General features: G+C 45.3%; 1 protein-coding gene across 1 annotated transcript; it reads left to right on the forward strand.

Moving 5' to 3' along the window:
• Positions 1–1729: 1729 nt before the first annotated feature.
• On the forward strand, positions 1730–18745 carry LOC138614819 (myelin transcription factor 1-like; the record flags this gene model as incomplete). The annotated part of the gene is made up of 12 exons (XM_069688402.1): positions 1730–1874; positions 3583–3673; positions 3837–3950; positions 4031–4248; positions 4472–4680; positions 6327–6542; positions 6623–6774; positions 13732–13794; positions 16076–16144; positions 16337–16399; positions 16504–16587; positions 18436–18745. Coding segments are annotated over 12 exons (1650 nt in total), but the record flags the coding sequence as incomplete, so codon positions are not given.
• Positions 18746–19255: the final 510 nt, after the last annotated feature.

The raw sequence follows: 19255 nt of genomic DNA on the forward strand, positions 1-19255 counted from the left end.
ACCGTCTAAAACACTCCGTCATCTCTAACAGCCTCCGTCATCTTTAACACCCTGTAAAAATTTCTGTCATCTTTAACACCCTCCATAATCTCTAACACCCTCTCTAAGAACCTCGGTCATCTCTAACACCCTCCGTCATCTCTAACACCCTCAAAAAACGTCCGTCATATGTAACACCCTCCATCATCTCTAACAACCTCCCTCACCTCTAACACCCTACGTCATCTCTGACAATCTGCATCATCTCTAACACCTTCTGTCATCTCTAACACCCTCTAACACCCACCGTCATCTCTAACACAACAATTCATGTCTAACACCCCCCTCGTCATATCTAACAGCCTCCATAATCTCTAAAAACCTCTAAAAACCTCCATCATCTGCAACACCCTCCATCATCTCTAACACTCTCCGTCAAGTCTAACACCCTCGACAAATCTCCGTCATCTCTAGCATCCTCTGTCATCTCTAACACCCTCTATCACCCTCCGTCATCTTTAACACCTTCTGAAAAACTTCGTCATCTCTAACACCTAATAAAAACATCTTTCATCCTTCACACCTCCATCACCTCTAACACCCTACATCATATCTAACAGCCTCCATAATCTCTGACACCCTCTAAAAACCTCCGTTCACCTCTAAAACCCTCTAAAAACCTCCCTCATCTGTAACACCCTCCATCATCCTTAACACCTCCATCACCTCTATCACCCTACGTCATCTCTAACACCCTCCGTCATCTTTAACACCCTCCATCATCTCTAACCCCTTCTAACACCCTTCATCATCTCTAACACCCGCCATCATCTCTAACACTCTCCGTCATCTTTAACACCCTCCATCATCTCTAACCCCTTCTAACACCCTTCATCATCTCTAACACCCTCCGTCATCTTTAACACCCTTCATCATCTCTAACACCCACCATCATCTCTAACACCCTCTGTCATCTCTAACACCTTCTGAAAACCTTCGTCATCTCTAACACCCTGCAAAAACATGTCATCCTTAACACCTCCATCACCTCGAACACCCTACATCATCTCTAACAGCCTCCATAATCTCTGACACCCTCTAAAAACCTCTGTCATCTCTAACACCCTCTGAAAACCTCCCTCATCTGTAATACCCTCCATCATCCTTAACACCTCCATCACCTCTACCACCCTCCTTCATCTCTTACAATCTCCGCCATCTCTAACACCCTCTAAAACATTCCATTGTCTCAAACACCCTCTAACACCCTCCATCATCTCTAACAATCTCCGTCATCTTTAACACTCTTGAACACCCTCCATCATCTCTAACAATCTCCGTCATCTCTAACACCCTTTAACACCCTCCATCATCTCTAACACCCTCCATCTCCTCTAACCCCTTCTAACACCCTTCATCATCTCTAACACCCTCCATCTTCTCTAACACCCTCCGTCATCTCCAATACCCTCTGTCATCTCTAACTCCCTTTAACACCCATGTTATCTCTAACACCCTTCAACACCCTCCATCATCTGTAACACCCTTCATCATCTCTAAAATCCTCCATCATCTGTAACACCCTATAACACCCTCCATAATATTTTTCACCCCATGTCATCTGTAACACCCTCCACCATCTCTAACATCCTCCTTTATCTCTAAAATCTTCCGCCATCTCTAACACCCTCCGTGACCTCTAACACCCTCTTGCACCCACCATCATCTCTAATACCCTCTGTCATCTCTAACAGCCTCCGTCCTGTTGTCTCCAGAAAAGAAGGAGGTGAAGTGTCCAACCCCTGGCTGTGATGGGACGGGTCACGTGACCGGGTTGTACCCTCACCACCGCAGTCTGTCAGGATGTCCTCACAAGGACCGTATCCCTCCAGAGAGTGAGTACACCCACTGCAGTGGACACGAGACCTGAGGAATCTTCTGTCCTTCAACAGGGGACAGAGAAGAGGACAAAAGCCTGAGTTTATCTGTGTTTCATTTCGAGTGTTAATTTAAATACCAAACTATATACTATTGCTCATACTTCCTATTTTTTCGTTTCCGGCCAAAACTTCGCAGTGAAACTTTGAGAAAACCCATAAATAACACATCAAAATATGCATATCGATCAGGAATAGTGTGCTATGACTTCTGGTAGTGATTCGTCGTACTGTGTTTATGTAGTTCACAAAAAATATTTGCGCCAATTTTCGACAAATTCAGTCACCTTCGGAGCCCTATAGCTCAGGCATACTTTACAGTAGAAATGTCATTCAAAGTTTAAGTGGGTCACAAGTCTTTGACCTTTTACTGATTAAAACCGTGTTTTGATATCCATCACAGTTTTTTCAAAATCGCAAGTTACGTTTCACAAACTTTTTGGAAGGTTCAGATCTAGAGTGGATGATGTCACGTATGATGTCACGGGATGTCCCTCACTCTACCTTTGGACCCCTGAAATATTGTGAAAAAAATTGTTCTAATCCTGTTTTTTGCCCTCTGCTCTACTCGCCTTTTAATTTTACATGCACAATTTATAAATCCAACTGTTGGGAGTTTTGTCAGTTTTCATTCAGCTTTCAGTGCAACTCTCATTGTGATAGGACTCATTGTTCGGCCAAAATCCCCTCTAAACTCTCCAATAGACTCCCAAGAGCTGTGAAATTTTGGGTCTGAATCAGAAACGGAGGGCGCCTCTAACCTGCCACCGAGCCCATTTAATAAGAAGTAGAAACATGAAATTTAAAACAGGCATTACCGACAAGTTTCTGCCTTTCACAGTGAAAGAATTTTGTTGATAGGAATGGTAATTTTTTCTGACTGAGGATTTTCAAAGGCTCTCCACATAGTCAATTTTATCCCTCTACTTCTCCTGTCAGTGCCTGTGTATGAGAGAGCCCCTCCCCTCTCTGCTCCTTCAAGATCACCATAGCAACCAGTCACTCACCTGCTTTTACCTGGATCCTTTCTGTCTGAACACCTGCCGGTCAAACACACCCGAGACTGATTTATACTCATTAACTGTATCTGCCCTGCTGTAACACTGCTGCTGCCGTTTTGTTTCCATACTACACACAATTCATACTCTTATGAGGACATATGAAACTTCAGCTGTTACATGGGCACTCACTCAGACTTTATAGTTTCTAATTATTCATATTAATATCTGCGGCTTTAATATTACAGCGACTACCTCCCTCTGTTACAGGACTTCACCTCTACTAATAATAACAGCAATACTGTTACTGAACTACAGCTGCTCTTATTACCACCATCATCTGCAGTGAACTAGTGACATCATCATCTGCAGTGAACTAGTGACATCATCATCTGCAGTGAACTAGTGACATCATCATCTGCAGTGAACTAGTGACATCATCATCTGCAGAGAACTAATGACATCATTATTTGTAGTGAACTAGTGACATCATCATCTGCAGTGAACTAGTGACATCATCATCTGCAGAGAACTAATGACATCATTATTTGCAGTGAACTAGTGACATCATCATCTGCAGTGAACTAATGACATCATTATTTGCAGTGAACTAGTGACATCATCATCTGCTAACTAACTAAACCCACTGACCCTCTGTGTGTCTGTAGTCCTCGCCATGCACGAGAACGTCCTGAAGTGTCCCACACCTGGATGTACAGGACAAGGACATGTGAACAGTAACCGCAACACACACCGCAGGTTTCTACGCACACGCACACACATTGCAGTATATTTACACCTGAGTGACACCTCATAAGAACCAGCCTCATGTAATCCCACTAATACACACACAGCCTTGTCGATGATGACATGTTGACGTGTTGACTAATTCCTGCTCACACGTGTCTGTCCCTCCCATCAGTCTGTCCGGTTGCCCCATTGCTGCTGCAACGAAGCTGAACAAGACCCAGGACAAGCAGATCCACCTGCAGCCTGCAGCCAGCGAACCTTCTTCCAACTCTGACAGAGTCCTCAGGTAGGACAGACAGTGTCCTACAGACAGCAGTGCGTGCCTGTGTCCGGGTGACATGATGTAACTCGTGACTCCTCCCCCAGGCCCATGTGTTTCGTGAAGCAGCTGGAGATCCCTCAGTACGGCAGCTACCGGCCCAACACCGTGACCACCACGCCCCGGGCCAACCTGGCCAAGGAGCTGGAGAAGTACTCCAAGGTGTCCTTTGACTATGCAAGCTTCGATGTCCAGGTGTTTGGAAAGAGGATGCTCATCCCAAAGACACCTGGCGCAGCGGAAACATCACCCAAAGCCTTCAAATGTAAGACACACAGACCTAAGACACACCTGAGCTCCTCCTACAGGTTAGACTGGGTAGGGTAGGGTGTAGCGTGTCGTCACACGTGAAATACAGGTTTCAGTGAAGCAGTCGTTTATATTAGACATGTGTCTATCACTGCTTCCTGTTGGACAGATGTTGTGTTGAACAGCTGTTTACTTCCTGTTCCTGTATACACTCCTCCCCCATCTACCCCCACACACAGCTAAAACATTCCCCAAGGCCTCGTCCCCGAGCCACAGCATGTCCGGAGGATTCTCCAAGAGCGCCTCGTCCTCCTCCGGGTATGACTACAGTCAGGACGCTGAGGCCGCCCACATGGCAGCGACCGCCATCCTCAACCTGTCCACCCGCTGCTGGGAGAGACCTGAGACACTCAGTACCCTCAGTCCCAAACCCAGGGAGCCCTGCAAGGTATCACTGCTCTGGGGCTCCGCTGCAGTGGACGCCCTTACCATGTTACCATGTTACCATGTTACCATGTTGCCCTCACATGTTACCATGTTCACATGTTACCATGTTCACCTCCCATGTTACCATGTTCACCTCACATGTTCACCTCACGTTACCATGTTCACCTCACATGTTCACCTCACGTTACCATGTTCACCTCCCATGTTAACATGTTCACCTCACATTACCATGTTCACCTCACATGTTCACCTCACGTTACCATGTTCACCTCCCATGTTAACATGTTCACCTCACATGTTCACCTCACATGTTACCATGTTCACCTCCCATGTTACCATGTTCACCTCACATGTTACCATGTTCACCTCACATGTTCACCTCACGTTACCATGTTCACCTCCCATGTTAACATGTTCACCTCACATGTTCACCTCCCATGTTACCATGTTCACCTCCCATGTTAACATGTTCACCTCCCATGTTACCATTGTTCACCTCCCATGTTCACCTCACATGTTACCATGTTCACCTCACATGTTCACCTCACGTTACCAAGTTCACCTCCCATTTTACCATGTTTACCTCACATGTTCACCTCACATGTTACCATTTTCACCTCACATGTTACCATGTTCACCTCCCATGTTAACATGTTCACCTCACATGTTAACATGTTACCGTATTACTATGTTCACCTCACGTTACCATGTTAACGTTACTATGTTCACATTACCATGTTCACGTTACCATGTTCACCTCCAATGTTACCATGTTCACCTCCAATGTTAACATGTTCACCTCACATGTTACCATATTACCATGTTCACCTCACGTTACCATGTTAACGTTACCATGTTCACGTTACCATGTTTACCTCCCATGTTACCATGTTCTCATGTTCACGTGTTCAAATGTTCCCTTCTATGTTGACTTCACATGTTCACAGGTTACCATATTCACCTCACATGTTAACATGGTAACATTTTACCATGTTCACGTTAACATGTTCACCTCATGTTACCATATTACCATGTTCACCTTACACGTTACCATGTTCTCATGTTCACCTGTTCAAATGTTCCCTTCCTATGTTCACTTGTTGACTTCACGTTAACATGTTGACTTCACGTTTACATGTTCACTTGTTGACTTCACCTGTTCACATTACCATGTTCATCTCCCATGTTACCATGTTCACCTAACATATTAACATGTTCACCTCACATTAACATGTTCACCTCACATGTTACCATTTTCACGTTACCATGTTCACCGCCCATGTTAACATATTATCATATTCACCTCACGCTACCATGTTCACGTTACCATGTTCATGTTACCATGTTCATGCTACCATGTTCATGTTACCATGTTCACCTGACATGTTACCATGTTCTCATGTTCACGTGTTCAAATGCTCCCTTCCTATGTTCACTTGTTGACTTCACATGTTAACATGTTGACTTCATGTTTACATGTTCACATGTTGACTTCACATGTTCACATGTTGACCTCACGTGCAAGATCCGAACATTGAGGTGGAAATTCACACATTCACGTGTTTACATTGTCACTTAACATGTTCACCTCACATGTTTACGTAGCATGTTCACTTGTTGACGTGTTGACTTTATGTAAACCTGCAGGATCCAGACATTGAGGTGGATGAGAACGGCACGTTGGACCTCAGCATGAAGAAGACAAAGAGGGAGGGCATGCAGTCTCCGGAGCCTTCATCTTCCTCGTCATCCTCCTCCCAACATGTGGGAGCTCCCATGTCTCAGGGACACAGTCAGCCGGAGTGGGAGGAGCCGCTAGATTTCACCAAACCCAGTGGAGTCAAAGAGGAGGACCATGAGGAGGTACAGTTCCCCTCCACATGTCCCCGCTCTGTGAGACACACTGAGGAGTCACTCAACTGTTCTGATCTACCTGTCCTCAGGTGGATTACACCGCTCCCTCATACACCTCATCAGAGGGGGAGGAGGAGGAGGACCAGGAACACCTGGAGGACAGGAAGTACCCCGGTGAGGTCACCAGCAGCAGCTTCAAGGTCAAGTTTCAGCCCAAAGACAGCAAAAAAGAGATTCTGGTGTAAGTCAGAGTTTTACAGAACCTCCGAATACAAAAAATATATACATATATATATATATATACACGTGCAGATACATATTTACATACACATATATATATATATATATATATATATATATATACATACATACACATACATGCATATACATAGATACATACAAAGACATATACATACATATACAAATATATATACATATATAAACAATATAAAATATACAAACATACACACACACACACACACACGTACACACGCACGCACACACACACACATTTATATACTGTATATAAATACATAAATATACAAACATAAATCTCCGTGTTTATACACTGCTCCAAAAAATAAATGGAACACTTAAACAACATCCTAGATCTCAATGAATGAAATATTCCAGTTCAAATCTTGATTCATCACATAGTGGAATGTGTTGAGAACAAAATAACATCAGAATGATCAATGGAAATCAAAATCATTATCCATGGAGGTCTGGATTCAGAAATATACTCCAAATAAAAGTGGAGAAATCAGATCACAGGCTGATCCAACTTCTGTGGAGAGTCCTGAAGACAAGTCCAAATGAGTCTCAGTCATGTGTGTGTCCTCCACGTGCCTGTATCACTCCCTACAACGCCTGGGCATGCTCCTGATGAGACCACGGATGTTCTCCTGAGGGATCTCCTCCCAGACCCGGATCAAAGCATCAGTCCACTCCCGGACAGTCTGCGGTGGACGTGGCGTCGGCGGACGGAACGAGACGCGATGTCCCGGATGTGCTGGATTGGATTCAGGTCTGGGGGACGGGCGGGCCGGTCCGTAACATCGATGCCTTCATCGTGCAGGAACTGCTGACACACTCCAGCCACATGAGGCCGAGCATTGTCCTGCATCAGAAGAACCCAGGACCCGCTGCACCAGCAGATGGTCTTCAACGGGTCTGAGGATCTCATCCCGGGACCTAATGGCAGTCAGGGTACTTCTGGCTAGCACACGGAGGGCTGCGCTGCCCTCCGAAGAAACGCCTCCCCAGACCGTCGCTGACCCACCGCTGAACCGGTCCCGCTGGAGGATGTTGCAGGCAGCAGAACGTTCTCCACGGCGTCTCCAGACTCCGTCACGTCTGTCACATGTGCTCAGTGTGAACCTGCTCTCATCCGTGAAGACCGCAGGGCGCCGACGGAGAAGCTGCCGATCTCGGTGTTCTCCGGTAAAGTCCGGTCTCCCCGCATGGTGTCGGGCTGTGAGCACAGACCCCACTTGTGGACGTCGGGCCCTCGTACCGTCCTCATGGAGTCTGTTTCTGACAGTTTGAGCAGAAACATGCACATTAGTGGCCTGCTGGAGGTCATTTTGTAGGGCTCTGGCAGCGCTCCTCCTGCTCCTCCTTGCATAAAGGAGCAGATGGCAGTCCCGCTGCCGGGTTGTTGTCCTCTTACGGCCCCCTCCACGTCTCCTGGTGGACCGGCCCGTCTCCCGGTATGTCCTCTGTCCTCTTGACACTGTGCTGACAGACACAGCAAACCTTCTTGCCACAGCGTGCATTGATGTGCCATCCTGGATGAGCTGCACTACCTGAGCAACTTCTGTGGGTTGGAGACACCTCATGCTCCCTCTAGTGGTGAGGACACTGGCAAAATGCAAAAGGGACCAACAATCATCTAGAAAGGACGAGGACAGAGAAACGGTCTGTGGTCACCACCTGCAGAACTGTTCCTTTATAGGGTTGTCTTGATAATTGCCTCATTTCCACCTGTTTGTTCCATTTGTACAACAGCAGGTGAAACTGATCCACAATCAGTGTTGATCCAAACTGGACAGCTTGATTTCACAGAAGTGTGATTGATTGGAGTTACATTGAGTTGTTTAAGTGGTCCCTTTATTTTTTGGAGCAGTGTATATACACATATATATGTATACACATACACATATATACACACACACACACATACATACAGTATATATATATATATATTCACAGCGCTTCACTTTTTCCACATTTTGTTGTGTTACAGCCTTATTCCAAAATTGATTAAATTAAATTTTTTCCTAAAAATTCTACACACAATTCCCCATAATGACAAAGTGAAAAAAGTTTGTTTAAAATTTTTGCTAATCTATTAAAAATAAACAACGAAAATATAACACGTACATACGCATTCACAGCCTTTGCTCAATACTTTGTTGAAGCACCTTTGGCAGCAGTCCCAGCCTCAAGTATTTTTGAGTATGCTGCTACGAGCTTGGCACCTATTTCTGGGCAGTTTCTCCCGTTGTTCTTTGCAGGACATCTGAAGCTCCATCAGGTTGGATGGGGAGCGTCGGTGCACAGACATTTTCAGATCTCTCTGTACATTGCTGCATACATCTTTACCTCGATCCTGACTAGTCTCCCGGTTCCTGCCGCTGATGCCCACAGCATGATACTGCCACCACCATGCTTCACCGTAGAGATGGTGTTGGCCAGGTGATGAGCGGTGCCTGGTTTCCTCCAGACATGACGCTTGGCATTCAGGCCAAAGAGTTCAATCTTTGTTTCATCAGACCAGAGAATTTAGTTTCTCATAGTCTGACAGTCCTTCAGGTGACTTTTGGTAAACTCCAGGTGGGCTGTCATGAGCCTTTTACTGAGGAGTGTCTTCCGTCTGGCCACTACCATACAGGCCTGCTGGGTGGAGTGCTGCAGAGATGGTTGTCCTTCTAGAAGGTTCTCCTCTCTTCACAGAGCAACGTTGGAGCTCTGTCAGAGTGACCATCGGGTTCTTGGTCACCTCCCTGACTAAGGCCCTTCTCCCCCGATCGCTCAGTTTGGCTGGGCGGCCGATTCTAGGAAGAGTCCTGGTGGTTCCAAACTTCTTCCATTTACAGATGATGGAGGCCACTGTGCTCATTGGGACCTTCAATGCTGCAGAAATGTTTCTGTACCCTTCCCCAGATCTGAGCCTCCATACAATCCTGTCTGAGGTCTACAGACGATTCCTTGGACTTCATGTCTTGGTTTGTGCTCTGACATGTCAGCTGTGGGACCTTTTTGACGGTGTGTGTCTTTCCAAATCATGTCCAATCAACTGAATTTACCAGGTGGACTCCAATCAAGTTCTAGAAACATCTCAAGGATGATCAGTGGAAACAGGATGCACCTGAGCTCAATTTTAAGTGTCATGGCAAAGGCTGTGAATACTTATGTAGATGTGATTTTTTATTTTTAATAGATTTGCAGAAATTTCAAACATACTTTTTTAACGTTATCATAATTGGGTATTGTTTGTAGAATTTAATCCATTTTGAAATAAGGCTGTGTAACGGGTCCGGTGCTACGGTGGGTGGGTTCCTCAGACAAAATGTGTTCCAGACAAAGGCCTCCGCTTTTAACAGGGTTTATTTTCATTAATCTCACTCCCCGTCCCCGCGCTCTGCTGCCGTGCCCTTGAGCGCTGGTTACATCCTTCTGCCTTCACCTCCCTCCAACCTCCTTCTCCCTGCTCACTTTATAGGAGAGAGATCATTAGTCCCCATCCTGATCAGCTGTGCTCATTAGTCCCCACTCAGTTCAGCTGTGCTCATCACACTTTTCTGGCACCGTTCCCTGAACCATCCACCTACTCTCTCCCCTCTGCAGCTGAGCTAAAACCACATCCCACCACCACAGGCTGTAACATAACAAAATGTGGGAAAAGTGAAGTGCTGTGAATACATTTCAGATGCACTGTACAAACTGTATACATACATATACATACATATACATATACATATACATATACATACATATACATACATACATACATATACATACAGCTCTCGAGAAAAAAAATAAGAGACCACTTCTCTTTCTCTGGTTTTACTGTTTATTGGTGTGTTTGAGTAAAATGAAAAATTTTGTTTTTTTCTACAAACTACTGGCAACATTTCTCCCAAATTTCAAATATTTTCATTTAGAACATTTATTTGCAGAAAATGACAACTGGTCAAAATAACAAAAAAGACACAGAGTTTTCAGATCTGGAATAATGCAAAGAAAACAAGTTCATTTCCATTTTTAAACAACACAATATACATTTTTTTTTAAACTTGGGAACAGTTCAGAAATCAATATTTGGTGGAATAATTGATTATTGATTTCCAATCCCAGCTTCATGCGTCTTGGCATCTCTCCACCTCTTTCACTTTGATGTTGGGAGACTTTATGACTCCTGGTGCAAAGATTCAAACAGCTCGGCTTTGTTTGACGGCTGGTGACCGTCCATCTTCCTCTTCATCACATTCCAGAGGTTTTCAATGGGATTCAGGTCTGGAGATCTGGCCGGCCATGACAGGGTCCTGATCTGGTGGTCCTTCATCCACACCTTCACTGACCTGGCTGTGTTTCATGGAGCATCGTCCTGCTGGAAGAACCCTCCTCAGAGTTGGGGAACATCGTCAGAGCAGAAGGAAGCACGTTTTCTTCCAGGACAACTTTGTCCTCGGCTTGATTCATGCGTCCTTCATGAAGACAAATCTGTTAGATTCCAACCTTGCTGAAGCCCCTCAGATCTTCACCGATCCTCCACCACATTTCACAGGTGGAGACTCTGTGGCTCGTCGACCTCTCCAGGTCTCCGTCTAACCATTAGACCACCAGGTGATGGACAAAGCTGAACATTGGACTCCTCAGAGAAGATGACCTTCCTCCAGTCCTCTATGGTCCAATCCTTCTGGTCTTCTTCAAACCTCAGCCTGGCTCTTCTTTGCTTCTCATGATGAAGGGCTTTTTTCTATCTTTGCCCAACTTCAGCCACTAGGAGCCTGTTTCTCACTGTCCTCACTGTCCTCACCGTCCTCACCGTCCTCTTCACCCCAGCTGCTGTCTGCCGTTCTTTTTGGAGGTCACTTGATGTCATCCTACGGTTGTTGAGTGACATTGGAATGAGTTGGTGGTCATCCCGGTGAGCGGAGAGTCGTTTTGGTCCTCTGCTGGTCTGTGGCTTTGTTGTCCCTAACGTCTGCAGCTTTGTTGTCCCTAATGTCTGCAGCTTTGTTGTCCCTAATGTCTGTAGCTTTGTTGTCCCTAACGTCTGCAGCTTTGTTTTCCCTAATGTCTGTAGCTTTGTTGTCCCTAACGTCTGTAGCTTTGTTGTCCCTAACGTCTGCAGCTTTGTTGTCCCTAACGTCTACAGCTTTGTTGTCCCTAATGTCTGTAGCTTTTTTCTCCCTAATGTCTGTAGCTTTGTTGTCCCTAACGTCTGTAGCTTTGTTGTCCCTAATGTCTGTAGCTTTGTTGTCCCTAATATCTGCTGCTTGACCTCGTTCTTATGAACCGTCGTCTTTGACATTTGAACGATGGAAGCAGCCTGACGATCACTGTATCCTTCTGCCAGTAAAACCAGAATTGAACTCTTCTTTTAGTCACTCAGAACTTTTCTTTTTAACTCTTTTGGTCAATAGTCACTTTTTTTTTATTCCAATTACTTTTGACGTACTACGAGCACCATTTCTGCCATCCAGCTGGTCATATTGCAAGAGGATAGTGATGACCACAGCACTGGTTGTTGTACTTTTCTTCATTAAATAAGTTTTGGTTCAGGTGATCACCTGATCAGTACCTCATTAAGTAGAATCAGGTGATCACCTGATCAGTACCTCTTTCAGTAGAATCAGGTGTTCCTGTATTGGAATTCAACAGACTGGAATGGAACGGCTGCTGTACATGTAGAGATGCTGATTTAAGAAACATTTGGAGAGGTCTCTAAATTTTAGGGGAAATTTTTTCGCTACAGCAGCATCTCGGGGGGGAGCTGCTGCAACAGGTTGCCACTAGCGCGGCACCATCTAACCTGAGGTGTATGTTTTTTGGGTGTTGGGAGGAAGCCAGAGAACCTGGAGAGAACCCACGCAAGCACAGGGAGAACATGCAAACTCCGCACAGAAATGCCCAGGACCGGATTCGAACCCGGAACCTTTTTGCTGTGAGGCGACAATGCTAACCACTGTGCCACCCCAATATATATATATACATATGTTGGATGGTGGTGTCTCCGTCCTGTTGGACGGTGGTGTCCATCATGTAAAGATGTTCTTCTGGTGTGATTTGAGACGATACTGAAGCTGATCATTGTTCCATGTGACTGTAGATTTAACTGATGAGCTCAGACTGGATAAGAAATCTGCAAGAAAACAAAAATAATTAATGTCAGTGAAGCAGAAACAGACTCAGGTTTTGTGAATGGATGTGGAGGATTCAAAATAAATCAGACCACAGACTGGATATAAAAGAGTTCATAGCTTCAGGTCTGTAAAATGGTTCTGATCCAGAAGTGTCTTCAGCTGCAATACCAGCGAGTGCCACTAGAGGTCGGCTCCAAAAAGCCTCCGGCTCCATAGACTCCCATTCAACTTCTCTCATCAAATCCAAAGTGAATCAAATGTGTCCATCAGTTATCTCGGTGTTGTTAGCTAAAGTCACTCCTTCTTCTTAGTTTTCTGGAGGTCCATCTGAAAATAATCCCTCATTCATTAGAAAAGAAGATTCAAGAAGACCTGGTTTTGGGGGCGTGTCTGTTTGATTGACAGGCCTGTGGTGCAGTCAGGTTACAGCTATCGGTGGGCGGGACGTAGTATCGTCAGGTTTCCAATCAGATCGGTCAGATCCACCTCTGGCTCCTCCCCCAGCTCGTCCAAATATGGTCACTTCCTGCTCCAAACCGCTCCGAACTAGCAAAGATGGTGACGGACAGGATCTGAACTGGAGGATTCATAACATTCACAAACCAACGATGGCATCACTGATGGTTGATGACATCACTGATGGATGATGACATCACTGATGCTTGATGATTGGTCAGATCTGTCTGAAAAGACGACCAAGTATAGACATAGAACTTCTATTTAGTTGTATTTCTATAGAGCAGATTCCTCAGTGAGGTCCAAACATAATGAGTCAGTGAGATCAGTGGACTGATGTGTGTGTGTCCCTGTGTCCTCATCCTCAGATGTCCCACCCCAGGCTGTGATGGCAGCGGACACATCACCGGCAATTATGCATCACACCGCAGGTAAGACGCTCTGACTTCCAGGTAAAGATCAGAGAGTGTTTATAAGATGATTTGTGAGGCTGAGGACTGATCTGATGTTGACCTCTGCTACCAACATTCACCCTGACCACATCCCCTTTTAAAGACACAGTGTTCCTCCTGTTCACTGATCTGTTCCTGGAAACAGTATAAAAGAGGTGGAGAGGTGGAGTCAGGGCCGTGCTCAGCAGCAGAGTCCTGTACCACCTGTGAACACCTGGCCTTCAGCCCTGACACTGATCAGAGGGGGCGGGGCCTCGTGTAGCTGCAGCTGCATTATATGTCGTCTTTACACACAGTTTAAAAAGTCTGGACACACAGGTGAGACTCTCAGTAGGAAAATTAAAGTTACCTGCTGCTCCACCTGTCTGACGGGTGCAGGAAACACCTGCACAGGTTCAGGTTGTTGGATGTGACGCTATTCTGGGTCGGAACAAGTATTATACAACCAGTAGTTCTGACCTACAGATCTGATTGGTCAACTGAACATTTGGAACAAATCACCATGACAACACACCCTGCTCATCACTAGAAATATCACTCCGCCTCCTCAATGGGAATATAGAATTAGAATAGAGTTTCATATAATAAGTAATATAATGTAGTTTTTACTTGTTATACTTCTATTAAATGACCCATTTGGTGAAGTCGGGTCTCTTTTGGTCCTTTTTGGTCGCTCCGAGCACCCGTACCGTAACACCACGGATAGTCACGCACTTACAATCCTAGCGGCGGCTAGCTGGACCGGTTTGGTTTGAACACATGACACGGAGCTAAAATGTTAAAAACACATGAGAACATGGATATCTTTGTTCATCAGATATCTTTGTCCTTCAGATATCTTTGTTCATCAGATATCTTTGTTCATCAGATATCTTTGTCCTTCAGATATCTTTGTTCTAACCAGACTGAGCTAGCTGAGCAATTTAGTGTTTCTGTTCTGTATTTATTCAGTTGGAGACTAGAAATCCTCTATGTTGCTAGGTGGTTGCTAAGGGTCCGACTACTTCCTGGAATAGTAAACATGACATACGTTACATAAGAGCCTTCTGATTGGTTTCCAGTTGTTAGTCCTACCCCATGTGTTGCCATGGAAATGGAGATTGCACGAACAAAAAGTTTTATATTTTGAGAGCGAATTGCTCCACAATATGAACACATGTAGATTAAACACACTTGGAGGAGGCGTGGTCTCTGTGTGACCTGTCTGAGTGGGACGCGCTCACCTGAGACACCTTCAGATAGTTTCACGTGCACCTGACGTCGTTGGATGACTCACATGATGCGACACACACATCGTCCACTACTGAGACGACGCTGAAGTTAGCTTCTGGTTCACAGCTTCCGGTTCGGTACTTAAGGGGAAAGTTAAGGGGAAAGTTGAGGGAAACCTCACTTCCAGCTTTGAGCCACTCATTGTCCGTTTTTTTTATTTTTCTTAATGTTGTTAACACTTTAGATGAAACATGAACTTTGTCTGAAACACATTTTCTATTTTAGGAAACCTTTATTCTATTTGTAAAAATAAAAAAGGGACATTTCACTGCTTTTTTCCCCTCTTGACCACAATCGAGCCGGTCCAGGTCCAGAACTAGAGCACTCACACAGGTCAAACCTGGATTAAATGATCACAAACACTAAAGATTATAAAAAATAAAAATAAAAACATGGTTTCTGATTTATTCTATTTATGAAAACAAAGAAGGGGACATTTCAGACCACATTAGACCTGGTAACACGGCCCAGAGGGGAAAACAGCAGTGAAATGTCCCTTTTTTTATTTTCACAAATAGAATAAAGGTTTCATAAATCAGAAGCTATTTAAAAAAAAAAATTTTTTTAGTGTCTCTGTGATAATGTAATCCAGATTTGACCTGTGAGTGCTCTAGTTCTGGACCTGGACCAGGTCGATTGTGGTCTAGAGGGGGGAAAAAAAACAGTGAAATGTCCCATTTTCAAATTTTTACAAATAGAATAAAGGTTTCCCAAAGGAGAACATGTGTTTCAGACAGAGTTCCTGTTTCATCTGGAGTGTCTGAGATGCTTTAACAACAATAAGAGGTGTAAAAAACGAACAGTGAGCGGCTCAAAGCTGTCTGTGAGGTTTCCCTTAAATTTTCGCTTAAGTGCCGAATGGGAAGCTGCCTTCAGGGACAGGAGACAGCTGTCCCCCAGCTGTCCCCCTGTGTGTCCTGTAGAGCAGGTCAGGTTCTGTCTCCTTCCTTCATACTTTCTAACGTTCTCTCTCTGACCTATCTTCCAGTCTGTCAGGCTGTCCTCTTGCTGATAAATCACTTCGGACCCTCATGGCTGCCCACACAGCTGAACTAAAGTATGTGTGCTTCTTCCTGTCACGTTCACTGAGCACTCTGCAGCTCCTCACAGCTCTGTCGCTGCTCTCCTCCTCACACTCACATCCAATTCTCCAAATCTGTTAATCTGTCATCCTTCAATCATTCACTGACAACCTGCTGAGTCAGCTGCTGAGTCAGCGGAACTGACCTGGACTCTGTGTGTGTCTCAGGTGTCCGACGCCAGGCTGCGACGGGTCGGGTCACATCACCGGGAACTACGCCTCGCACAGGAGGTCAGAGGTCATCCTACTGTTCATCCTCCTCTCCTCCTCATGTTCCTCTTCCTCCTCTTCCTCAGTCTGTCTGGTTACTCTTCCTCTCTCCTCCTCTTCCTCAGTCTGTCCGGATGTCCTCGAGCAAAGAAGAGTGGGATCAAGTCAACGCCCACTAAGGATGACAAGGAGGACTCGGAGCTGCTGAGGTGAGCGACTGCTGCTCGGTGTGATGTCACCAGGTCAGAGGTGAAAACTGATTGAGGTTATTGATCTTCAATCCTCAGAGGATGGACTCAATAAACTCCTTTAGTGAAAAACTACCAAAAACAAAAGATTAATGGAAAAAAACAGGAAATAACACAGCTCTGAAAAACACAGTCCAAAAGGTCCAAAAGGTCCAGTAAGGATGGGACAAGCTGAGGTCCCAGTAGGAGACAGAGGGAGAGTCCAGGAGGAGAACACAACTGGTTAGATTAACTCAGACTGAACGGTTGACATGATGACGGTCTGAAACAGGAAGTCAGAGAATTAAACAGCTGGAAACAATCAGGACAGGAAGTAAAGATAAGAAGGAGAGTTTTAAAATAAAAGCAGACGTGATCATGTAAGTATTTTAGGAAAGAGAGAAAGTGAGAGAGACAGAGAGAGAGAAAGACAGAGAGAGCGACAGAAAGACAGAAAGACAAAGAGAGGTAGACAGAAAGAGAGAGAGAGAAAGACAGAGAGAGAGAGAGAGAAAGACAGAGAGAGACAGGGACAGAGAGACAGAGACAGAAAGAGACAGAGAGAGAAAGACAGAGAGAGGCAGAAAGACAGAAAGACAAAGAGAGGGAGACAGAAAGAGAGAGAGAGAGAGAGAAAGCCAGAGAGAGACAGAAAGAGAGAGAGAAAAACAGAGAGAGCGACAGAAAGACAAAGAGAGGTAGACAGAAAGAGAGAGATAGAGAAAGACAGAGAGAGAGAGAGAGAGAGAGAGAGAGAGAGAAAGACAGAGAGAGACAGGGACAGAGAGACAGAGACAGAAAGAGACAGAGAGAGAGGCAGAAAGACAGAAAGACAGAGAGAGAGAGAGAGAGAGAGAGAGAGAGAGAGAGAGAGAGAGAGAGAGAGAAAGCCAGAGAGAGACAGAAAGAGAGAGAGAAAGACAGAGAGAGACAGAGACAGGGACAGAGAGACAGCGAAAGAGACAGACAGAGAGATAGAGACAGAAAGAGCGAGAGAGAGAGAAAGAGAGAGAGAAAAAGGTGGACAGAAAGAAACTGATACAATAAAAAGACAACAACACAACGATGAATTGTGACAGCATCATATTTACACACATGACACATTAGTGGACTGAACACGATGATGCACTCTGTCCTTTACAAGATGCTCTTTATGAAGATGATGAAGCTCAATGATCCGGTCGTACTGTTAACAGGAAACAAGAAGTCAAACCTCAGTCTGGATATAAAAGGTTTGTAAAATGGTTCTGATCCAGAAGTGTCTTCAGCTGCAATACCAGCGAGTGCCACTAGAGGTCGGCTCCAAAAAGCCTCCGGCTCTATAGACTCCCATTCAACTTCTCTCATCAAATCCAAAGTGAATAAAATGTGTCCATCAGTTATCTCGGTGTTGTTAGCTAAAGTCACTCCTTCTTCTTAGTTTTCTGGAGGTCCATCTGAAAATAATCCCTCATTCATTAGAAAAGAAGATTCAAGAAGACCTGTTTTTGGGGGCGTGTCTGTTTGATTGACAGGCCTGTGGTGCAGTCAGGTTACAGCTATCGGTGGGCGGGACGTAGTATCGTCAGGTTTCCGATCAGATCGGTCAGATCCACCTCTGGCTCCTCCCCCAGCTCGTCCAAATATGGTCACTTCCTGCTCCAAACCGCTCCGAACTAGCAAAGATGGTGACGGACAGAATCTGAACTGGAGGATTCATAACGTTCACAAACCAACGATGACATCACTGATGGTTGATGACATCACCGATGGACGATGGTTGCTTTAAACATTTCATCCATCACAGAGTTCATATTGTTGTCCGTCCGCCGTCCGTCCGTCTGTCTCCAGGTGTCCTGTCCCCGGCTGTGACAGTCTAGGACACATCAGTGGGAAGTACGCGACCCACCGCAGTGCCTACGGTTGTCCTCTGGCCGCCCGCCGGCAGAAGGAAGGTCTCCTGAACGGCACTCCGTTCTCCTGGAAGGCCTTCAAGAGCGAAGGTCCGACCTGTCCGACACCGGGCTGCGATGGGTCGGGTCATGCTAACGGCAGCTTCCTGACACACCGCAGGTAATCTCCACACCTGAGAAACATCTGTCAAAAGACACAGATCTCAGTCCTCTGTGGAGAAACATCAGGATACATCAGGAAAAATCAGGATGCAGTAGGACACATCAGGACACATCAAAACATATCAGGACAAATCAGAACACGTCAGGACACATCAGGACAAATCAGGACGCAGTAGAACATAGTCGGACAACTCAGGATACAGTAGGACACATCAGGACACATCAGAACACAATAGGACACATCTGGACAAATCAGAACACATCAGGACACAGTGGGACACATCAGGACAAACGAGGAAACAATAGTACACTTCAGGACACATCAGGGTAGAGTGCGACACATCAGGACAGAATACGACACATCAGGACACAGTAGGACACATCAGAACACATCAAGAACATTTGGCCATATCAGGACATAGTAGAAAACATCAGGACAAAGTAGGACACATCAGGAAACGGTAGGACGCATCAGGATGCATCAGGACACATCAGGACACATTAGAAAACATCAGAACATTTCAGGACACATCAAAACACAGTAGGACGCGTCAGGACACAGTGGGACACATCAGGACACAGTAGGACACATTAGG

The sequence above is a fragment of the Brachyistius frenatus genome, unplaced genomic scaffold, assembly GCF_029030835.1.
Source record: "Brachyistius frenatus isolate BFR_SWC_R1_liver_20210118 unplaced genomic scaffold, ASM2903083v1 Contig_584, whole genome shotgun sequence".
Taxonomy (NCBI): Eukaryota; Metazoa; Chordata; class Actinopteri; family Embiotocidae; genus Brachyistius; species Brachyistius frenatus.